Source organism: Phocoena phocoena, chromosome 1 (genome assembly GCF_963924675.1).
Source record: "Phocoena phocoena chromosome 1, mPhoPho1.1, whole genome shotgun sequence".
NCBI classification, from domain to species: Eukaryota; Metazoa; Chordata; class Mammalia; order Artiodactyla; family Phocoenidae; genus Phocoena; species Phocoena phocoena.
The window spans coordinates 113,817,549-113,839,326 of record NC_089219.1 but is presented as its reverse complement, the minus strand read 5'-3'; the positions used below and the strand labels follow the sequence as shown (position 1 = coordinate 113,839,326).

The window sequence follows — 21,778 nt, the reverse complement described above, 5'->3', positions numbered from 1 at the left end:
CAAGGAATTATGGCCATTAGGTTTTTGGAGTGGCTGGCAAAGTATGCCACACAGAAGTTGTAGGCTGGAAAGGGCCCTTGAGGTTGCCCTATTCAGGAGTTTTCAAACCTCTTTTATGCCCACAGTATAATATATTAGATAGATAGGTAGATAGATAGGGGAGATGGAGTGGGAAAATGGTGGAAACTGAAGACCTATCTATGGAATTTTCTCTCTCTCTCTTTTTTTTTTTTTTTTTTTTTTGTGTGTTACGGGGGCCTCTCACTGCCGTGGCCTCTCCCGTTGCGGAGCACAGGCTCCGGACGCGCAGGTTCAGCGGCCATGGCTCACGGGCCCAGCCGCTCCGTGGCATGTGGGATCTTCCCAGACGGGGGCACGAACCCGCGTCCTCTGCATCGGCAGGCGGACTCCCAACCACTGCGCCACCAGGGAAGCCCTCTCTCTCTTTTTTTTTTTTGCCACACTGCTCTGGCTTGCTGCATCTTAGTTCCCCGATCAGGGATCGAACCGGATCCCTGGCAATGAAAGCGCGGAGTCCTAACCACTGGACCGCCAGGGAATTCCCCCTTTATTTTTCCTTCCCAGGTAGCATATTGTAAAAGTAAAATTAATTTTATGTAAAAAAAGAAATCATATGGGGATGAGGGAGTATGACATACTGAGCAATTATGACAAAACTTTACTATGAAACAGCAGTTTTTCTTTTTGAAGTTCCTTGGGGGTGGGGGTGGGGGTGGGTTGGCCTCTAAGTTACCGTAAATCCTGATACAGGGACGCAAACAAGGGATTTTTTTTTTTTTTCAGGTTTTAGTTCTTGGGTGGCTCAGTGAAGCCTAGGAACAGTTTGTGGGGATGAGAGCACGTGCAACCTCTCTTGTTGATTTGTTTGCAATATGTTCTTTCCCTCCCCTGCTCAATGGACCTAATACTTAAAAGGCAAGTCCAAACTCCTCAACCTGGCATGGATTGTGGGATCCTCCCTCTCTCTCCAGTCCCACTCGAGGTCCCGATTTTCCCTGGGGTAGACTAGGTGCACCCCGAAGTCAGGGCTCTCTCTTATGCATCTTTGTATCACTAGTACCAGAAGGGGCAGGTCTTGGCACAGCGTGATGAGTCAAAAATGTTTGATGGGCTTCCCTGGTGGCGCAGTGGTTGAGAGTCCGCCTGCCGATGCAGGGGACACGGGTTCGTGCCCCGGTCCGGGAGGATCCCACATGCCGCGGAGCGGCTGGGCCCGTGAGCCATGGCCGCTGAGCCTGCGCGTCCGGGGCCTGTTCTCCGCGGCGGGAGAGGCCACAACAGTGAGAGGCCCGCGTACCGCAAAAAAAAGAAAAAAAGAAAAAGTGATGAACCTACTGAAACCTCTCATCTCTAGGATTTTATAAATAACTGTCCCTGCAGGCTGAGTATTCATCCCCGCAAATCACCTCAGAGGTGCTACCTCCTTCTCTGCCTCCACGAATCTCTCAGGCCACTCTCGATGGTTTCCCCTAAAGTTTTCCTTCCTCATATTTGTGCCTGGAACTAGTCAGTGTCGGACCCTAAGCTGTTCTCGGCATCCCAATAGAGCCGGATAGGACTGAAGTCCCACGGCCGTTCAGATCGGCACGGAGGAAGAAAATAGAACACTTTCCGGATCTTCTGAAACGTGCACAACACAGTTCCTCCGGGGACGACCGAGAGTTCGGTTCCGGCGTGCCTCTCTATGGTTTCGACAGCCTAGAACGACCTAAACGGCACTTCCGGGAAGATGGCGGCGCACAGATCATGTCTGGCACATGTTTCTGCGGAGAGGACCTTACACTAACGGTAAGAGCCTACAGTCCCCCGAACGGTGGCTGTCAGAGCCCGGGCTCAGGAGCAAATGTGAGAGCAGGAGAGTAGTTTTACCCAAGTGAAACTGCGGGAGGAGGGCTGGAGTTTAGACCTCAAGAGGAAGGAGGCCTAGGGAAAGGGTTGCCGGTTCTTTGGAATCGCTGTAAGAAAGGTGGCCCAGGGCCCCTTCTCCAGAAAACTCAGGTTGACTGGAAAGAAAACAGTTCCTGAAAGTGTGCTATAAGTTTACAAAGACTGCGGCGCACAGCCTGGGATCTAGTTGCTTCTGTCCAGTTATCCATTCTAGGTCGGTTAAAGCAATTACCATCTATGTCACTCAGTTCAACGAATGACGACTGAACGCATTCTCGATTCTTGGAGTTGCATTAAGTACACCGGGGTTGGGTAATAAAACCAGGGCGTATAGTTTCGAATTACTGCGACAAGGGACAGGCAGTGGTAGGTTTTACAGCGTAAAGTACAAACGTCTATGAGATTGAGCAATGTAGTGATTAAGAACAGCAGTTCTGGAATGCCTGAGATCCTGGATCCGCTACTTGCCAGCTGTTTGATTTGGACAAGTAACTAAACTTTTCAGGGCCATTTGTCAATTACCAAAAAAAAAAAACAAAAAACCCAACAACTCCTAATAGGGTTGTTGGGAGGATTAAATGAGATAATGTGTGTGCAGCAATTAGCAGCAGGCTGGCATTGAGTAAATGCATGTGTTGGTTGTTGTTGTTATAGAAATCTGGGGGCTAGTAGATTAGAAATAACTTGTGAGAAGAAGCAGAGGTTTGAGGTGGCCTCAAAGGCCTCAGTGTTTGAATTTTACTTCTGTTGCATTATCAAGAAGCAAGATAGGGCCATTTCTTCACTCAGTGCTTTTCTGTTGGGACTCTCAAGGTGTCAGTTAGGTTTTCAAATAATCATCCTTCACAGTAGAAATGTGAACAGAAGTGTGATTCATCCTAAATTTGCTACTCTTCATACCTAACCAGACTGGTCATCATTGTTAAACCTAATATGTAATGTTTAGGAGGGGTGACTTGATGTGTCTGACTTTTTTTTTTTTATTAGCATACTCACTAGACATTCTTAAACACAACTGAAAGTTATAGCCTTTGGAGTTGTCACTTGGGGAGGCCAGAGGATCACTCCAGGAGTGCCATTAATCAGCTTTTAAAATGGTCTGCAATGCCTGTAATAAATGATCTTAGTACAAGTTAACTTTAGTGACTCAAGTCAGCAGTGATAGTCTTAGCTTTGAATGTCTTGTGTAATAAGCCATCTTAACCGTTTCAGAGGCAAATTTGGTATATACGTTGGACAGTGCCATTGTGGAGTCCAAAATGAGGAACACCTGAACAACTCTAAACAAATGCAACTACAGCTGTGACAAACAACACAGATTTGAACTGCATGGGTCCACTTCCATGTGGATTTTTTTCAATAAATATTACAGTACTACATAATCAGTGGTTAGTTGAATCCTGGGATGCAGAAGGCTAAGTATGGGACTTGAGCATCCATGGGTTTTGCTATCCACAGCAGGTCCTGGAACAAATCCCCCGCTGATACTGAGGGACGACTGTAGTTGGGAATGTGATAGAAAGTGGGCCACTGTGGAGTCAGGCAACCTGAGCTCATATTCCAGCTCCATCTCTTAACAGCTGTGTAACCCCAGGCAAGAAACCCTTTGTAAAATAAGGATAAGGTGTATCTCACAGGACTGTCAGGATTAAATGAGACAGTATAGCAATATGTGTAACCCCTCTGTTACGCTTTAAATGCTCAATAAGAGCGCCCTTCCTAAGCTGGACAGTTTCAAAAGGGGTGCTCCAACAAGACTGAAAGACAGTGGGGAAGAGGCATTGTAGCCTTCACATTGAGAGGACAGTGTAAATGCTGGGGCACAGGTATAGGATATGGGCTCTGTTAAGTACTGTTGTCTTATAACTCAGGTTAACAAGCACCTCCTTGCTTTGTTTTTACGTGGTAATAAATCGTGGGAGATGTTATCAGGTAGTGGTAAAGAGTGGGGACTCTGCAGACAAGCTGCCTGGGTTTGAGTTCAACATGTATCAGCTGTGTGACCTTGAGCAAGTCACCTAACCTCTTTAGGCTTTAGTTTCCTCATTTGTAAAACAGGGATATAATACTTTCCTGAATGTAAAGTTCAGGAAATCTTCCCGGGCTGGGAAGAGTACGCAAAATGATCCATGTAAAATCTTAGCACAGCCTGGCATGTAGGGAGTTCTCCATACATTTGTTATTATTAATACCAGGTTTCCTTGGCCTTCAACATGTTGACATTGACCTCTCAGTGGTCGGACAGGGAGCTCCCCAAGCACCAGGCCTCTTTCCTCTGTCTCTGCTCCAGCTTCAGGAAAGAATTCTTACAAGAGCAGTCAGGATGGATTTGATGGATGATTTGGGCACTTCCTTTTTTTTCCTCTTAAAGGGAAGATAGTGACCCCTTCTCTTCTCTGGTGAGGGCCTGAGGACAGTGACTCTTCTCACCATGAGCATCACCCCAGAGGTCAAGAGTCGTGGGATGAAGTTTGCTGAGGAGCAGCTGCTAAAGCATGGATGGACTCGAGGTGATTCCCATGGGGCCCTTTTCACATCCCCCCAACTCCCTCACTACCCTCTGCCCAGGGAAGAGGCATCATCCTGGATTAACCTCTATGTAGTCCATTCAACTGAAGGAGGAAAGTTAGTTTAAAGGGAAATTTGCAGAAGAAAATTGCTGACATTTCCAGAAAAGGGAAGAAATATGATGGTGGATAGTGAGAAAGAAGTGGTTCGGAGGACTGGGAGGGGGAGGAAGAGACACGACTTCTGTCCTGAGAGAATTATGAAGGAAAGATAGTTTGGGCTCAAAGATGGGAGGACTGCATGGAGAGGTGCTAGAAAGAGTGCAACTGGGAGGGCTTCCAAGATGGACGGAGCATGCCCAAAGTTAGGTATGTGGAATGGCAAGGAGTGGCATGTGCTGGGTGTGCCTTGTGAGGGCTTGGGGCAGGAGTGGAATAAGCCAAATCATTCACTGTGTTTGCAGGCAAAGGCCTGGGCCGGAAGGAGAATGGCATCACCCAGGCCCTCAGGGTAACGCTGAAGCAGGACACTCATGGGGTAAGACTGGGCAGGCTGAGGGAGGTCAGTGTGGATGGGAAAGGGGGGCCTTGAGGATAGGGGGAGGAAGGGGAATGATGGGTCCCGAGTTCACACTTCTTCCTCTGGCAGGTGGGACACGACCCTGCCAAAGAGTTCACAAACTACTGGTGGAATGATCTCTTCAACAAGACTGCGGCCAGCTTGGTAGTGAAAACTGGGCAGGTATAAGCTCTAATAGTAGGCACATGAACCATGAGGGCCTGGGACATGTGGGGGTGAGGGAGACATGGCATGTCACCCACTCACGGATACTCCCCCACAGGATGGCGTACAGATAAGGTGCCTGTCTAAGGAGACCACCCGTCATGATCCTCCCAAGCCCAACTTGCTGTATCAGAAGTTTGTGAAGGTATTAGAGGCTGGGGGTGAGAGGGCCCATCCTTTTTTCCTTCCCTGGTCTCCCCTGGGGCCTGAACGATTGCCTTGTATGCCCTACCTATTCTCAGGACTGTCCTAACAGTGGGATCCTGTGACCAACCTCGCTGTTGCTTACCTAGACTGCCCAGACCCTCAGCAAGAATTGAAATCTTCAGGTTGAATGGATTCCTGCCATCTGCTGAGGGGGCAGCAAGGGGGAGTGGGGGGTGGGACACAGTCAGGAGCTGTCAGAGCAGGGCAGGGAGGGGATGTCTAATTCAGAGGACTTAAAAGTCAGAGGAGACCTGCGGGATCATCTGACCCATTATCCTTATTTTGCAGATGTGGCCAAAAGGGGGGAAAGTGGCTCGCTGAAGAGCCCACAGTTGGCTAGTAACGGCAGACAGGACTAGAACCCAGGTGTTCAGACTCCCCTTTTCTAGCCCGCCAATAGAAGGGAGCTAACATTTAACGATCCTCTATTATGTCCTTAAGGGCTCTATGTATTATCTAACAAATCCTTCCCATTCATCTCTGTGGCCATCTTCTGCCCCAGTTCAGACCGTCATCCTCTCCTGCCTCATTTCTTTCACAGCCTCATAACTAGACTCCTCACTCTAGTCTCAATCCCCACCACGATTAGTTCATCCTCCACAAAGGATCCAGTGTTCTCTGAAAAACACAGATTTCATTCTGTCACTGGCTCCTCCTTGACCTCGGATGACACAGTCCAGATGTGTCAGACTGGCTCACATGGCCCTTCATGCCTTGTCCCTGCCTTCTTTCTTAGCCTGTCTCTCACCACCTCTCAGGACCTCTACACTTTAGCCAGATGGAATCTGAATCTTTTCAAGGTACCATGTTTTTTCACTTTCAAGTTTGTGCACATGCTATTCCCTCTGCCTGGGACATTCTGCTTCCTTTGCCCCTTTACCTGCAGACCTTTTTCTTGTCTTCCAGGGCTCAGCTCCTTGTAGAAACTATTCCCCAAACCCTGAAGCCTGAGTAGGGTACCCTTCCTCTAGCACAGACAACACTTTCATCATCATTTTCTATGTTCTGCCATACTCCTTTACCCCTCAACCATGTAGATTCCATCTGGGCTGGAACCATCTCGTCCTTATTCCACTCTATCCCCAACCTCTTAGCCCAAAGTAGGTTCTTAACCTGGTTAAAATACTGTGCATAGGTATAGGGGGAGGGGGCATGAAAAGTAGCATCTTTATTGTACATTACTGGCACCATGGGATGACCGCCAGGGAGCACTTGTCCCACTGTGAAGACCTGATGACCCAGAGCACTTCTTCCTCCCTTCCTGTTCTGCCCACTAGTTGGCTGTGAGCCAGGGAGGCCAGGACTGCCCCCACCCCACCCGCCCCCAACTGCAGCCCACCTCCTGCCCAAGTTGATGTATGCAGTTTGGCACATCTCGTGTGGGGCTGCAAGGAGCGATGTTGGGGGCTGACAGATTTGTGCCAGTGGCTGTTCAGGGTGGCAGTGGCACCACTGCTCTTCCCTTTCCAGGAGGGAAGAGCAATGGTGGTGGTGCTGAGTGGGCCTTATCCACCCCCATGATTCCTCCTTCTAGACGGCCACACTGACTTCAAGTGGGGAGAAGCCAGACAAGGACTTGGAAAGCTGCAGTGATGACAACAGCCAGGGGTCCAAGCCTCCAAAGATGTGAGACTTCTTTTTAGTGCCAGGGGCATGTGGGAGGAGATGCCTTCCAATCTCAGAAGAAAGGACCAAGTGTAATGCTTGACTGTGGGCTTCATCAGGGTGGAAATGTGTTGTACTCATCTTTGTATCCCCTACACCTAGAAAAGTGCCAGGTCCTGAATAGGAACTCAGTGCTGAAGGAATGTTTTAGAGGGGAGGAGAGGTCAAGCCTTTCCACCAGATCTGTTTGTAACTCCTGATTCCTGCCCTTCCCCAACAGTCTGACTGATGAGATGATGCTCCAAGCCTGTGAGGGGCGAACAGCACATAAGTAAGTAGCGGTTAGCTTCTTGGGCTCCCTTCTTTTCTCCCCATCACAAGCCCACCCCTGTGCCACTCTTTTCACCCCAGAGAAAGTGATTCCTATTCTCTGCCCATTTCTGAAGCTGCCTGAAGACAAGCAGCTCCTCCCTTATGAACTTTCCCTGCAGTCTCAGAGATTAGGCCTATTTTCCCCAATACCCTCCCTCTGACTTGGGCCCCATCTATTTCAGGGCTGCCCGTCTTGGGATCACGATGAAGGCTAAGCTTGCTCGGTTAGAGGCCCAGGAGCAGGCCTTCCTGGCTTGTCTCAAAGGCCAGGACCCTGGGGTCCCTCAACTGCAGTCTGAGAGCAAGCCCCCACAAAAAAAGAAAAAGAAAAGGAAGCGGAAAGAGGAGGAAGAGGCCACGGCAACTGAAAGGAATGCAGAAGAGTACCCAGAACACACTGACCAGAGTGTCAGGAAAAGCAAGAAGAAGAAAAGGCGGCATCAAGAAGAAAGTGTCACAGATGAGAGAGAGGGAACAGCTGTAAGGCATGAGGAAGAAGAGACCACAGGAACAAGTGGGCTTGGGGAATTGAAAAACAGAGAACAAACTGATCAGTCCCTCAGGAAAAGGAAGAAGAAGAGGAGGCAGCGTGAGGAAGAAGACTTGAACATGGAGGAGGCTGTTGTAGATGGTGGGACCAGAGAAGCAGAAAGCAGATCATGCAGTGATCGGAAAAGTAGGAGAAGCAAGAAGAAAAGACAGCGGCATCAGGAGGAGGAGGACGTCTTGCATGTAGGGGATGAAGGAGAGGAGGAAGGTGGCAGGGCTAGGATAGCAGAGAGCAAGGCATACACGGGCTCAAGTGGCAAAGGTAAGAAGAGGCAGAAGCAACCAGAGGAGGAAAGACCTGGAGTCCACACTGACCAGAGAGCAAAAAAGAAGAAACAGAAGAAGAGAAACTGAAGGCCAGGTCAAGATGCAGCCCGATCGATTCCTCTTCAGGAGTTGAAGCCTCAGGGACCTGAGTTGGTGCAGGTCTTGTGTACCCTCTCAGTGAGGAGTCCCTCCCAAGGAGGAAACAGCTCTGGAACAGTAGTCCGCTGAGAGGAGAGCGGTAGTGCCGTGTCTGACTTGAGGGAGCAGGCACATTCCCCCTTACAGCATCTAACCCAGAGATGCTGAACCTGCACCTGCAAGGCCCGGGCAGCTAAGGGACAAGGATGCTGGGGGCTGTGGGAACGGGAATGCAGACAGCCTCTGAAGGGCCATCTTGGCTAAAAGAAGTTGAAAGTGTAGACTTATGGGAAATGTACTGGTTTTTTAATTTTGTGAAGGCGAAGAAAGACATGCAAATTCAGCCCATAGGTTGCCAGTTTCTAACTATACCAAATTGAATAAACATCAGCTTGGTCTCCAAGCCTATATATAAGTCCTGACCATCATCTCCATTCTCAGCCTGAGAAGGTCCTGAATACAAGTTAGTTTCCTTGGAGGCCTCTGAAGAAATTCCTTCTGTTAACTTCCTGTAGTCTTGCTGTGCTGTTAAGTGGAAGGAGAAAGTTCAGAGAACCTCACCCAGCTCCCTGTCTGCATCCCCGATAAGAATTGTGTGTGTGTAAAGGACAGCACACCTCACTTGGGAGCCTTTTTTAGCATCTGAAAGTGAATTGTCATTGCCCCCAAATGTCATAGCAACCCCTCTTGCATACTGTTCCCCCAGAGAGAGGGCACCACATCTCCAGTGTTGCTCTCTGGCTCCTGCCATCTCTTAACCTTTATTGCCAGAAGAGCTCCCAGGACTCCACAGTTCTGGGAGAGAGGAACTAAATCTATTGGGAAGAATGCCCGCCCGCCTTCCCTCACTGCAGACGATAGACACACTCGGTGTCAGGGTAGGGTGGTAGGTTCAGCTGGTACTTCTTTTCCAGAGCAGGAGGCACGAAACGACCCCCCAGGTAGTGGTAGCGACCAGTAAACTGGCTTGCAGACTTTTTGGGTGCCGTCAGGGAGATAAGCAAGTCTGGCTGGATCCCTCCAGAGTTTCCCTTCTCCACATCCCATCCTGAAAAGAAGGTGGTATTCAGAAAGAGCGGAAAAGACCAGATGTCCAGTCCCCTTCCACACCTTGCTCTACTCTAGTCCTAAAAGAGTGGGAAGCCCCCTGGGTCCCCACCTGAGGAAATCGTGTCCATGTACTCCTGGGCTGTGGCCTCTGACAGTCACTGTAAAGGGCATTCCTGAACTTTGCTCCCCAGCCCTACTCTGGCTGTGGTATGCGCCTCTACACTTGGTCTGAACCTTGAGTCAAGAACCAGGACTCCTAGTACCTACCTCAAGGCAGGGCAGGGCCCCAATCCCCCCCAACCTCCTTGGACCCAGCACCTGAGGGAATGTCGATGCTGGCAATGGGCACAGTGAGTCCATTCAGGACACTCAGGATGCTGCGGAATGGCTCCCGAACATCACCCTTGAAGCTGAAGCCAAAGATGGCATCCACCACCAGCTCGTATAGTTCATCAATCAGCGTGGGCTGTGGTAGAGCAGAAAAAGGAAAGGATGTCAGAGCCAGCAGCTGCACAAAGAACCCTTAACAGGAGAGGGCTGTCCTTTGTACCCACAGACCATTCACATAGGCACAAATATAATTTTATCTCGTTCAGATGGCATTCTGAAGCCTAGAGTTAAGTGCAAGTGGGTCACTGATTGAGGCCAAGCTGAGTCCAGTCACATTTTCTGTTCTGAGTGCCTGCCAACCATTGGGGAGGCTACAGTGTAGGACAGCCTGAGACTTGGAGTATGGAGGGACAGGTTCTGGTCTTGGCTCTGCCATGATCTGGTTCTGTGACTTTGCACAAATCACTTCCCTTCTCTTGCATCTCGGTCTCTTCATCTGTAAAATGTGTTAAGGAATTTTAAAAAGTTCTCAAGTCTTCCACTCCTAAATCCAAGATCTGAAGCGTCTGAAGAAAGGGTTTAGGATGAGGCAGTCACCTCAGCTCCCAAGAGACGCAGATGATGTGTTTACTGCAAGCTAGGCGAAGAGGAACTGGCTGCAGAGTTAAAGGAGTGGGGCTTCCCTGGTGGCGCAGTGGTTAAGAATCCGCTTGCCAATGCAGGGGACACGGGTTCGAGCCCTGGTCCGGGAAGATCCCACATGCCGTGGAGCATCTAAGCCCGTGCCCCACAACTACTGAGCCTGCGCTCTAGAGTCCACGAGCCACAACTACTGAAGCCCGCGCGCCTAGAACCCGTGCTCTGCAACGAGAAGCCCGCGCACTGCAACACAGAGTAGCCCCCGCTCGCCGCAACTAGAGAAAGCCTGCGCACAGCAACGAAGACCCAACGCAGCCAAAAATAAATGAATGAATTAATTAATTTAAAAAAAAAGGTGACAAGGGGAAATTAAGGGGAAATGAAGCTGAAGAGAAGGTAGTGTTGGGAACTCATGGAGCACGCCTTATGGAGAAGGCTCTTACACCACTTCCATTCAGATAGCATGCTTTAGGCGTCTTCTGTGTCAGGCACTATCCCTGCCCTCTAAGAGTTAATCCTCTAGAGAGGAAGATAAGCAAATGAGCTCAGTCTGGAAAGGTGAGGGAAGAGCAGAACACAGGCAGCAGTACTGAGGAGGGCAGTGAACCGGAACCACCTACCTCTGGGGGCATTTCACCAAGGAAAGGGATGTCCATTTTCTGGCACTGGGTCACCAGTGCAGTGAAGAGTGGCTTGTTAGGCCTTTTAGGATAATAGATGGTTGGCTGGTAGCCCTATGAGGAAAGGAAAGGGGTGATTCAAGCCCAGGTCCTGGAAACCTCATACTCTCCCCGACAGCCCTTCCCCACATACTCACAAAGAGTTTGAGGTGTCGAGCACAGACCAGGCCATCTCCTCCATTATTCCCGGGGCCACAGATGACCAGGACAGTAGGGGGGCTCCTGGACAAGGACGTGGGAGGATATGCCTGAAGGCAGAGTCAAAGGGGATTCAGAAGGGCTTCGGGCAGTGACAGCCCAGTCTCGGCCTGGCCGTCCCTCCCACTTCATCGTGCCTAGGCCAGGTGGCTTGCGCAGTGACTGCCCCTTAGGTGGAGAGTTGTGCCACTGACCTTGGCAATGGCTGTGGCACAGCTCAGCCCGGCCAGCTCCATAAGTTGGTCCACGCTGAACTGGTACTCGTTAAACAGCTCCTGGTCCACGGCCTGGGCCTCCTCCTGGCTGAGGAAACCCACAGCCTGAGTCCCCTTCCCTCAGGTGTTCCGTCGCGCAGGCGGCGCGGCCCAGGTCCCGCCCCTGGGTGGGGGGGGTGGGCTTCCACCCAAGTCCCGCTCCCAGCGTGCCCGCCCAGAGAGCACGTGCCCGTCCAACCTCAGGTACTTCACCGCTGAGCTCGCCATGACCTCTGAGTCCCCGCGGCCACCCGAGATCAGCCGCTGCGGCCCCCACCAGGTGGCTCCCGCGCGACAGGCGCCTGCCTGGACTCTGAGGAGCGATAGGCGCGGGCCCGCAACCAGCAGCCCGAGCCCCAGGAGCGCCCGCAGCCCGGACATTCAGCTCTCAGAGCGCGCGGCCCCGGTCCGCCGCGCCCGGCGCATGCGCGGCCCCTCGTCCCGCCCCCGAGAGGCCGGGGCCGCGCGCGCCCCTGAAGGAGGTGGTCCTGGGGCTGGCGGGACCGGTAGTGGGACTCCACCGCTCCTCCGTGTGTTGGTATGCGCGACAGCGCCCTCCCGCCCCGGCCCCACCTCGTCCGGGCGCCTTGTCTAGATGCCAGCCCTTCGCGGGAGCATTTTCATATTGCCTCACAGATGACCCGAAGTGCTTTGCTTCCAACCGCCCTTTGATAATAATTCTTGTTTTTCGTAGCTCTTTCAGGAAGCTGTATAGCATAGCAGTTAGCCCGGGTTCCTCCCCGACCACTTAGTGCCTGAGTGAACTTGGCTCTCCAGGTTTCAGTCTCCTATCTATAAAATGGGGATACGAGTACATACTTCATCTGGTGGTAATCCAGGCAAAGTCGTCGACAGCGCCTGGTACTTAGGGCTGAATAAATTAATGTTCTTATTCACACTGCTAAGCATTTCATATAACTTAGTACCCCTCTCCCCACCAAATTAGCTTCCCCTATCTCTGTTTACCAGGAGAGCACGCTGTACTTCCCTGATCATACATAATACTTATCCCTCTTCATCGGGTAATAGCTGTGGAAATAGAAAATTATAAACCTTAAATAGGTTGAGTATGCCAAGATTGAAAATGTAGTTGAAACCCTAGACTCCAGGTCACGGTAATATTTCAAGAAAAACCTGGAGAGGAAGACTAAACTTGTAACCCAAGAGCTTTTAAGAATGCAGGCACACTCCTGCCGGGTTAAGAGAGAAGTATGGGAAATAACAGACCAGTTACATTAAGGCATTAAGATAAAGATAATTATCCAGGTGGAATGAAGGTCTTGGGTTTTTGTGTTTGTTTGTTTTTTCCGTTTTCCTTTATGGTTTATTACAGGATTGAAGGTCTTGTTTTTATGCTAGTATATTCTTTTCCTGTATCGTGAATTCCATTCCCGGCTAGTTCACTGAGAAAACAAGAACCCCTCCTGCTTTTAACTACTCCTCTGATAGTCTCCTTTTTAATTATAAGAGGTTTAACATCTCCTATGGGTTGTACCCTTGGCCTTCATCTATGTTTGTTTTACATGTTTGTTGTGGGAAATTGAATGTATCAGACTGTGATTGCGGTGGAAAATTGTTTTTGTCAGACTTTGTTTGTGGTTTACTCATAGAGTTTACTCATCTAAATTGAAATGTAGGGTTTACATTACAATTGGATAATCTTATTCAAGACCTCATTAACTTTGTTTTATAACTTCACTGGTATATAAGTAGTTTCACTTTTATATACTAGTCAAGACTCCCTACAGGCCTACTTGAGAAAATTAATTTGGTAATTCTGAAGATTCGTTTCTAAAACACAATGTGAAGCATGCTTCTTTGACATAGATAACATTTTGAGTTTATGTGCCCAGTGCTGACATGAATCATCTCATTTCATCCTCACAACTCTGTTATTATCCCGATTTTACAGATGAGAAAACTGAGGCTCAAAGATGTTGAATGACATGTCCAATGATACAGTGATAGCTGTCAGTGGAGCTAGGATCCAAGCAGCTTGACCTAGAGTATGTCGTCTTTTTTTTTTAAAGGGCTGCTGTGTATGCAGTGCTTTTCAGTGTTTTTATTTTTATTTATTTTTTAAGTTAATGAACTTATTTATTTTTGGCTGTGTTGGGTCTTCGTTGCTGTGCATGGGCTTTCTCTAGTTGCGGCGCGCGGGGACTACTCTTCGTTGCGGTGCACGGGCTTCTCATTGCATTGGCTTCTCTTGTTGCAGAGCATGGGCTCTAGGTGCACAGGCTTCAGTAGTTGTGGCGCCTGGGCTCAGTAGTTGTGGCTCGTGGGCTCTAGAGCACAGGCTCAGTAGTTGTGACGTACAGGCTTAGTTGTTCCGCGGCAGGCATGTGGGATCTTCCCGGACCAGGGCTCGAACCCGTGTCCCCTGCATTGGCAGGCGGATTCTTAACCACTGCACCACCAGGGAAGCCCCTAGGGTATGTAGTCTTAAGCATTATTCTATGCTGAAATGCCTCTCCAAATGCAGAACTATGTAACTAAAGGGTTGTCAATTGCTGACTTCATTCTGATGAGACATAACTATAAAATTATGACACACACACTCACAATTTATGAAACAGCCAAATGAGAGCTATCCTCAGGAAGGCAGTGCCCAAGTTCCCTAGTCCACCTTGCTGCCTTTCAGATTCTGGAGTTTGCTTTGGGAAATACCTTCAAAACCAGTTCAAGAAGGGCATGTGGATTGAGCACCTACTGAGTTCCAGATGCTTTACACATATTATCTAATTTAATCCTGTCCATCCTATGATGTATTTTTATCCTCATGTTAGAGATGAGAAATTGAGTAGCAGAGAGGAGTCAAGTAATTTTCCTAAGATAATATAGCTATGAAATGGTAGAACCAATGATGGTTGATATTGGGTTGGCCTGACCCAGTAGCAATACTCTCGTGTGACAGATGCTGCTACTTGTCCCTCAAAATCCATTCTTCTCTATTTAAAGGCAATGTTATATTGGTTTTTGTTACAGTCAGTGAATCTGCATCCCAGTCAAGACATCTTGAATGCCTGACAAGATAATAAGCTCCATTTAGATAAGGAAGATTAACAGCTGTGTCCCCTGCACCTAGTTCTGTGCCTGGAACATAGTAGGTCCTCTACAAATATTTTAATGCATCCTCAAAATTTCATTGTGAAGTAATTCACAGTACAGTACATGCTCTTATCTGACATGACTGGGAGTAGATGATCTTATTTCAACTTAAAACAAAAAATACAGGGAATTCACCAGCGGTCCAGTGGTTAGGACTCCACGCTTTCCCTGCCGAAGGCCAGGGTTCAATCCCTGGTGGGGGAACTAAGATCCCACAAGCCGCATGGCACGGCCAAAAAAACCCATTCATTTGCCATCTGTCAAAGTGTGACCAGGGTCTTGTCTCTGAGGATAGGGCCAAAGATTGTAGTTCTCCATCTTCTTTATCTCATAAACTTCACCACTTACATATCACCTGCAATTTGCAGTCTGTGTCCTTAAGGTGGAAAAAAATTTATTGTATATTTGAAGCAAACTGAGTGCAAAATTCATCTAGATTTTTATGATTTTTATGATTTTCCCCCAATTTGTAATAGTCTCTCTGCTTATATCTAATTCAACAGCAGTTTTTAAGGTGAGTCACCTGAATCACGTCTTCTAAGGATTCAATTTAGTTTTCATAGAAACTGCTTGTTTTCACACTCTTAGTTTATCAATTTAATTAAATTACATATTACAATAACACAACTGGAATAAACACATTTGGTATCAAACACAACCAACTCGGTAAGCAATGGCTTAACTGGGGGAGTAGAACTGACTGCACAGCATTCTAGAAGCTTCTCACTGCCTAGGTTTGAATCGCAGCTTCACTTACTAGTTGTGTGACCTGGGTGGCAAACCAGTTAACTTTTGTGCCTTGTTTTCCTCATCTGTGACAGGGGATTCATCTGCTGTGAGGATTAAAGGAGAAGACACCTGTGAAGCACTTAGAACAGTGTGTGGCATGTGCTAAGTGATCAGTGTTACATAATACTGTTGTTGCAGCTGCTGGTAGCAGTTTTGCTACAGGCCTGAGGGGCCTGTATCCAGGATCTGCTATGTTTCTTGGAGGAAGAGGAATGCATCCATTGGTTGGTTAAGGCGTATCTTCTGTAGCATTAGATCGCCATTTCTCATGTGAGAAAATGGAGTCAGTGACTCCAAGGCCTCTTAACCAAGATGTCATGGTTTTAAGAACTGGCAGGGGCCTTAGCAGTTGTGAGGTTTGAATCCAGAAGGAAAGGGGGGAAATTCACCAACCGTTTTCCATTTTTCTTTTGCTTATTGAGTCCAAAACTCCCAACGAGGAGCACACAGACTGCCTCAGTGCTGAGACTGCAAAGCCTTTGTCCAGCCTGCTCCGGATCCCACTTTCTGACATTGTATTCTGTGTCCATACAGTGCTCACTGGGAATGACTGGGAAGGGGCTCAGCCCCAGAAGCCCCTGAAGTGTGTATGTTGAGGAGATACTGCAGGGGCCATGCTGTGGCCAGCAGGGGAGGGTCACATGATCATGCAGAAGCCAGACTCAGTGGATCTCCTCTGAGGGTTCCTGCTGGGGGGTTCCCTGGGCTGTTTGGATGACCTGAAGGAGGCAGAGAGGGGCTTGCCAATGGGAGTGACTAGGGAGCAAACAGAAGGCAGCTTGCCCTGGCTCCCGTTTCTGTTACGCTCTCTGACCCTTACCTCTGCTCGCAGGCTCCAGGGCAGGAGGGAGTAGGCTTAAGCCGCCTGTCCCCCAGTTCAGCAGAACTCTCCCTTTCGCTGAGGGCTACACTCAGGCTGTGCAGGAGGCAGGGGACACCCTGGGCCTCCAGAGCCGGGTGAGGGTTCTTCAGATTGCTAAAGGGCAAAGACAAAGAGGCTCAAAGCACCATATCCCTAAGCACCAGACCACATCTTCCCCCAACTTCATGTTCCATTAAAGTCATCCAAAGCCACACCCTCTCCTACTTCTTTTATCCATTCTCCAGGCCTCTTCCCTTCCCGCAGGGACCCACCTCTTGCTGTGGGGGCCGTTGGTGACCGGAAGGCCAGGATTCTCCATTCTGAGGGGGCCTTGGCCTCCAAGTGAGAGATTGGCCCTGGGTCTTGGACCTGAATGGAGAGGACCAAACACATTCATCACAGGCCTCTCTGTACCAAGAACCATCATGGTGGGAACGAGACATCTTTGGGAGAAGAACAAGGAGGGTGGGTATCAGGGGATGTACTGGTCACTGTACACAGAGGAGACACCTGTACAGGGCAGGTGCTTGGCAAACCTGGGCCGACTAAAGTTGGGGATGATTCACCAGTGTCACTGATGCCTGGAAGAAAACACGCTGAAAAGAAGACATCAGTGAATTCAAGTCACCAAGTAGCAAGGAACTCTGTCCTCAGAGTGCCAAGCCCTTGGGGAAGAGATTAGTAAACAGCAAGTTAAGGTAAGAAAAGCATCCAGTGCCTGACATGTAGTAGGTGTGAAAGCCTTGGTGCCCTAAGATACAAAGTTCTAGATGTTAGGAAAGCCTCGGAAGCAGGGAGGAAGAGGCGATTCAGGAGAGGGTTTAGGGGAAATGGGCCAGTGCCTTGAGAGACAAGCAGAAAGTGGGGAGGGCTGGTCCTGGGGTTGGGAATATAATGTGTGTGGGGTGCAGCCTCAGTATCAGACCTGAGGCAGGGAAGTGACAGAGTGGGGCGTGGGGATAAAGGAAATGAGAGTCTCCCATTTGGGGGAAGGCGATGCACAGCTGGAAACAGCCTACTTAGACTCACGCTCCAGTCTTGGTGTCCAAGACGTCGTGAGAACATTCGCCGACTCTTCCTCTTTCCCCTCGCGGCCCTCCTCTAACTCATCTTCCCACCTATCGGAAGATCTGTAGGGGCAGGGAACAGGGGGCAGAGTGGCACTCCGGCCAGATCCCCCCCTCCCCAGATCCCACCGGCCACTGCCAGGCTATGACACCTCCCAACACCCTCCAGAGGCCATACCCACACCTGAAGCTCTGTTCCTGCCTGCCCTACTCACTCACCTGTACCGCACTCCTGCTGTACCTTTTCCCACCCTGGCTGGGGTCCCCACCACGGGGCAGGCCCCACCTGGAGCCTGGGGCCCCCCTGGAGCTGAGGTCTGGGAATGAAGGGGAGTAAAGGGAATCAGTTTGAGAAAAATGGCCACCCCAGCAGTGGTTGTGGTGTGCATGTATGTTCTCTCCACACACAATGGCCCCAGAGGGACAGAGAAGTGCTAGAGACAGCTGGGCTGTGCCTTGTGTCTGAGGATGAAATTACAGAGCAAGGCCCTTTGTTGTGTTAAGGTCCCTGCTAGTAACTCTCAAGTTAGAACTCGGGGCTCATGGACTGTCAGAACTGGCCAGAGCTTAATGACCACCTCATCCTGCCTGGGGCCTCCGGGACAAAGTCACACAAAGTCGGTGGCCAACTTCAGATGGAACCCAGGTCTTCTGACCCCCAATCCAGTCCTCTGCTTATACCAGGCTCATTTAATTTTACTTGCAAATTATAAATATGGTGTCCTAGTCTTTCAAATAAGACAGAACATAAAACCTAGTAAATAAATATAACAAATAGTAAAGTATAATTTCAATTCCTGGCGTAGGAGGTTGCCTGAGAAATCTCAGAGTGTGAGGGAGGAGGCAGCTGGAGAGACGCTGACCTGTTGAGAGAGGCTGGGAGGTAGCGAGAGGGGGAGGAGGGGTCAGAGAAGGAGGGGCACGGCTAGAAACCCACAGAGAAATGCCCCCCAGCGAAGGAGGGAGGGGAGAGAGGAACGTCCTTGGAGCACTACTGCCATCCTGTGGCCCTTTGGGGAACTGCAGCCAAGGACAAACCTTTCCACCTGCTCACAGATTTTTTGCTCAGTATCTTTGAAGACACCCCTTGGCTTTCACCCGCTGAGCTACTTACCACTCAGCCAAGGCCCTGGCACAGCGCTAGTGTTGGAGACGTGCCACAATCCCCCACCCACCTCCCCATCCCCAGGTGGCCTCTGGAAAGTGATATATGTCCCATATGCAGGCCCCAGGGCCGATGAACACAGGTGAGCAGTCAAGGGCAGCAGCAGCCCTGAGGACATCAGCTCTGCTCACCACCACCCCTTTCTCTGGGTAACCTCTCCCCACCCCCCGCTCCTTGTCTCAGGTGTCATCTCACCAGGGTGTGGGTTGGGAGCAGCCCACCCCGGGCCAAGTGGGTCCTTATGGCATCTGTCAGCTTGGCCACCAGCCGCTCTCGCACAGAATCTGGCTCCTTCTGGGGAGAGAGTGGATAATGGAGTAATGGAGGAAGCCTGGGCTTTGTGGTCCTCTGGGGATTGGGGAAGAAAGAAACAGGGAAGGGGGAGGAAAGGGGGAGGGAAGGGGACTTTGTCTCCCCTCTTTTCTAGCCCATCCCCATGCCTTTGCCAGGGTCCTGCCACCACCTGCCCAGAATTGTGGACAGAGATGGACTCTTCCTCTCAAGAGTGTCCCAGGACCTAGCACACAATGTGCTCAATGCACGTTGGACGAGGGAATGAATATCAGCCAGAGAAAGGATAGCAGGAGAGCAGCTGGAGGGATACTGGGGAAGAGTTAGATTCTGGGATGGAGGGTCTCACCTGACACCGGGCCAGCGCTTCCTTATAGTACTTCAAAGCCTGGTCATGCTGCCCCAGTCTGGCTGCAGCAGCCCCCAGACCCTCACAGGCCTGCCATTGCCCCTTCACGTCCCCTGGGGAAGACAGCCTGAGAGGTCCTCCCACAGCTCCCTACCCCTCCAGAGGTACTCCCCACCCCCAGTCCCCCTATCTGCCTCCCCACCAGCCCCAAGGATTCTCAGCCTTTGTCCCACCCCAAGCCACCTGCAAACCCCCCTCACCCTCACCAGTGTCCCGGGCAGCCTGCAGAGCATGTAGATAGTTGTCTCTGGCAGCCTTGTGGTCTCCCAGCTGGCTCAGTGCAAATGCCAGGCTTCCAAAGCTCCGGCCCTGCTCCCACCGCTGCCCCACAGAGCCTGGTGATAGAGCCCGCCCCATATTAAGAGAGGACTTTGGCTGCTGGGGCATCAGGACCCTACCCCCAAAGACAAAGGGAGGGTTGCCAGGAGTCCTTGTTCTCAACCCTGGCACACCTCCAGATGCACCACAAAGGCCTGAACGCTTGAAACCCAGCCTTTCCTCAGTCCTGAGCTTTGGCCTGAATGCCTCCCCTATGCTAGTTTGAGCCACGTATAAATCCAGGGCGTCAGGCAAGGCACGTATTAATAGCTCCATTTTTATACATGTAGAAGCTGAAGCTCAGAAAGCAAAAATGACTCGCTAAATGTCACACAATCATTTAGAGCAAGCACTGGCTCCACTTCAGGCCTCCTCTACCAGCCAGGGCTCTTCCCTCTGCCCATTGTTGCCTTCCCAACCCCAGGCCTCAGCCTCTGGGCCCATAACCCTCTGTCCTGTCTGGCTATCCCATCTCCTGCATCCCCTGCACCCCCTCACTCCCCTGTCCTGGACTTCCCAGTCCCATAATTAGTTCTAAACGTCCATCTACTCTTCAGCCTCCGGGCCCCAGCTGGAACCCCTTCTTAGTCCCTTGGCCCCAATCCCATTCCCCAGCCCCTGGTACCCACCGTGTGTGTCGGCAGCCTTCTGGTGAAACTCCCGGGCTTCCTGATAGTTGCCGAGGGCATTGTGGGCCATCCCAAGGTTTCTTAGCACCGTGGCCTCCTCTCCTGGCCCCCGGCACAGGGGCAGGGCTTGCTGGAAGGCCTCTGCTGCTAGCGGGAACAGCTGGAGCTGGGAATAGCCCACGCCTAGGTCGTTATAGAGTTGCCCTAGAGGGCATGGCCAAGGTCAGTGGTAGCCAGGTCAGATGCAGCTGAAGCTGTACTGCTGCAGCCTCTGCCCCACTCTCCCAGGGTTCCCCCAGTCCTCAGAATTGCCTCTGCTTCCACCCCACTTCTCAGAGTATCACCAAGCCTTAATCTCCCCAGATCCCGCACCTTCTCTGCCCAAAGGCCTCACCCAGCAGTCCTCGCTCAGTGCTCCTCTCAGCAAGCCTCCGGCTCTCCTCCAGCACCTGCACCACATCACCCACCCCATGCTGCCCACTCTTCAGCATACAGCCCGCTGCAGCCCCCAGGGTCAGGGCTGCAGCCCTGGGTTGCCCTGCTTGGGCGTAGGCCCGGCTCGCTTCCTGCAGGCAGTGGGCTGCTAGCTCAGGCTGTCCCAGAGCCTGGTAGCAGGCTCCCATTTTTGCCTGGGCTTGCCCCTGGTCACCTAGTGGCTGGTAGTGGCCCAGGGCCTTGTGATACCAGGCCAAAGCCTGAGGCAGGTCGCCCAGGGCGTGGTAAGCCAAAGCCACGTTGAAACACTGGTCGCCATGACACCCGCCCTGGGCTGTCTCTTGAGGTTGAGCTCGTAGGAGCAGCTCAAGCCCTCTGGCTGGGTCCCCAGTCTCCACGTAGGCAGCCCCCAGATTGAAGGCACAGGCCCGGAGAACAGGGGTGTCCCTGGTTTGTGGTGACTTGGAAGCCAGGAGGAAGGCCCTCTGGAAGCTGGTCAAGGCCTCATAATTCTGACCAGCCAATAGGGCCCTGTGGCCAGCCCCGGTGAGGGCTTGGATTCTGGCCTCTTGCCGTGGCCACTTTCTTTTCTTCTTTTTCTTCTTGGAGCTTGAAGGCGAGGGCGAGGACTCTTGCACGGTATCCTCAGTGTTGAGGGAAGACATAGTGCTGACGATAGGGAGCAGAGGGGTCAGTATGTCATCCTTGGCTTCCTCTGAAACACTATCCCTCTAGGCAATTCAGCTCTGCCTCTGCCCTGGTGTGACCCTCAGGGTGTCAAGGATTTCTCTCTGACATCTCACTTTGCTTCATCTAACCCGTTGAATACCATATTAACTCTCACTCTAATGTCCAGACTAGTTTTTCGTCCTCCAAGACTCACTTCAAGCTTCCTTCAGAAAGCCCCTCCCCTCAACCAGCTGGGTCCCTCTTCTGTACCCCCATAGCACCTTATGTCCTTTACGGCATTTATCACACCGGGTTTAGGGTTATTGACTTTCTTGTCTATCTCCCCTACTAGATTTGGAGCAACTTGAAGGGTCTGGCACATAGATTCTCAATATATGCTTATTGAATGAGATGAAAAAGTTTTATAGATCATTACATTATTATTACATATATAGATTTTACCACAATAAAAAAGGTTTATTGAATGAATAAATGAATGGATGAACAAACAGAGCACATACATGGCCTCTTTTCCACCATCTCCT

The 21,778-nt window shown here is 50.6% G+C and overlaps 3 protein-coding genes across 3 annotated transcripts; 1 reads left to right on the top strand and 2 right to left on the bottom strand.

Moving 5' to 3' along the window:
• The first annotated feature begins 1,736 nt into the window (after window positions 1-1,736).
• Window positions 1,737-8,286, top strand: LOC136130236 (G patch domain-containing protein 4). Its single transcript, XM_065886521.1, has 8 exons — window positions 1,737-1,809; window positions 4,280-4,418; window positions 4,880-4,953; window positions 5,065-5,157; window positions 5,258-5,344; window positions 6,941-7,032; window positions 7,292-7,342; window positions 7,566-8,286. The coding sequence occupies exons 2-8, from the start codon at window positions 4,340-4,342 to the stop codon at window positions 8,284-8,286; spliced, it is 1,197 nt and encodes a 398-aa protein (XP_065742593.1). The 5' UTR covers window positions 1,737-1,809; window positions 4,280-4,339.
• A 335-nt stretch (window positions 8,287-8,621) lies between these two features.
• NAXE (NAD(P)HX epimerase) lies at window positions 8,622-11,914 on the bottom strand. The gene is made up of 7 exons (XM_065886813.1): window positions 11,688-11,914; window positions 11,429-11,537; window positions 11,174-11,284; window positions 10,977-11,090; window positions 9,706-9,853; window positions 9,177-9,385; window positions 8,622-8,862 (listed from the first exon to the last, which is right to left on the bottom strand). Exons 1-6 carry the CDS (start codon window positions 11,867-11,869, stop codon window positions 9,183-9,185), a joined length of 867 nt encoding a protein of 288 aa, XP_065742885.1. The 5' UTR covers window positions 11,870-11,914; the 3' UTR covers window positions 8,622-8,862; window positions 9,177-9,182.
• Window positions 11,915-16,025: 4,111 nt separating this feature from the next.
• On the bottom strand, window positions 16,026-21,229 carry TTC24 (tetratricopeptide repeat domain 24). The gene is made up of 10 exons (XM_065897017.1): window positions 20,524-21,229; window positions 20,130-20,333; window positions 19,389-19,517; window positions 19,123-19,235; window positions 18,678-18,776; window positions 17,537-17,634; window positions 17,280-17,380; window positions 16,523-16,619; window positions 16,209-16,364; window positions 16,026-16,107 (listed from the first exon to the last, which is right to left on the bottom strand). Exons 1-10 carry the CDS (start codon window positions 21,227-21,229, stop codon window positions 16,026-16,028), a joined length of 1,785 nt encoding a protein of 594 aa, XP_065753089.1.
• Between the last annotated feature and the right edge of the window lie 549 nt (window positions 21,230-21,778).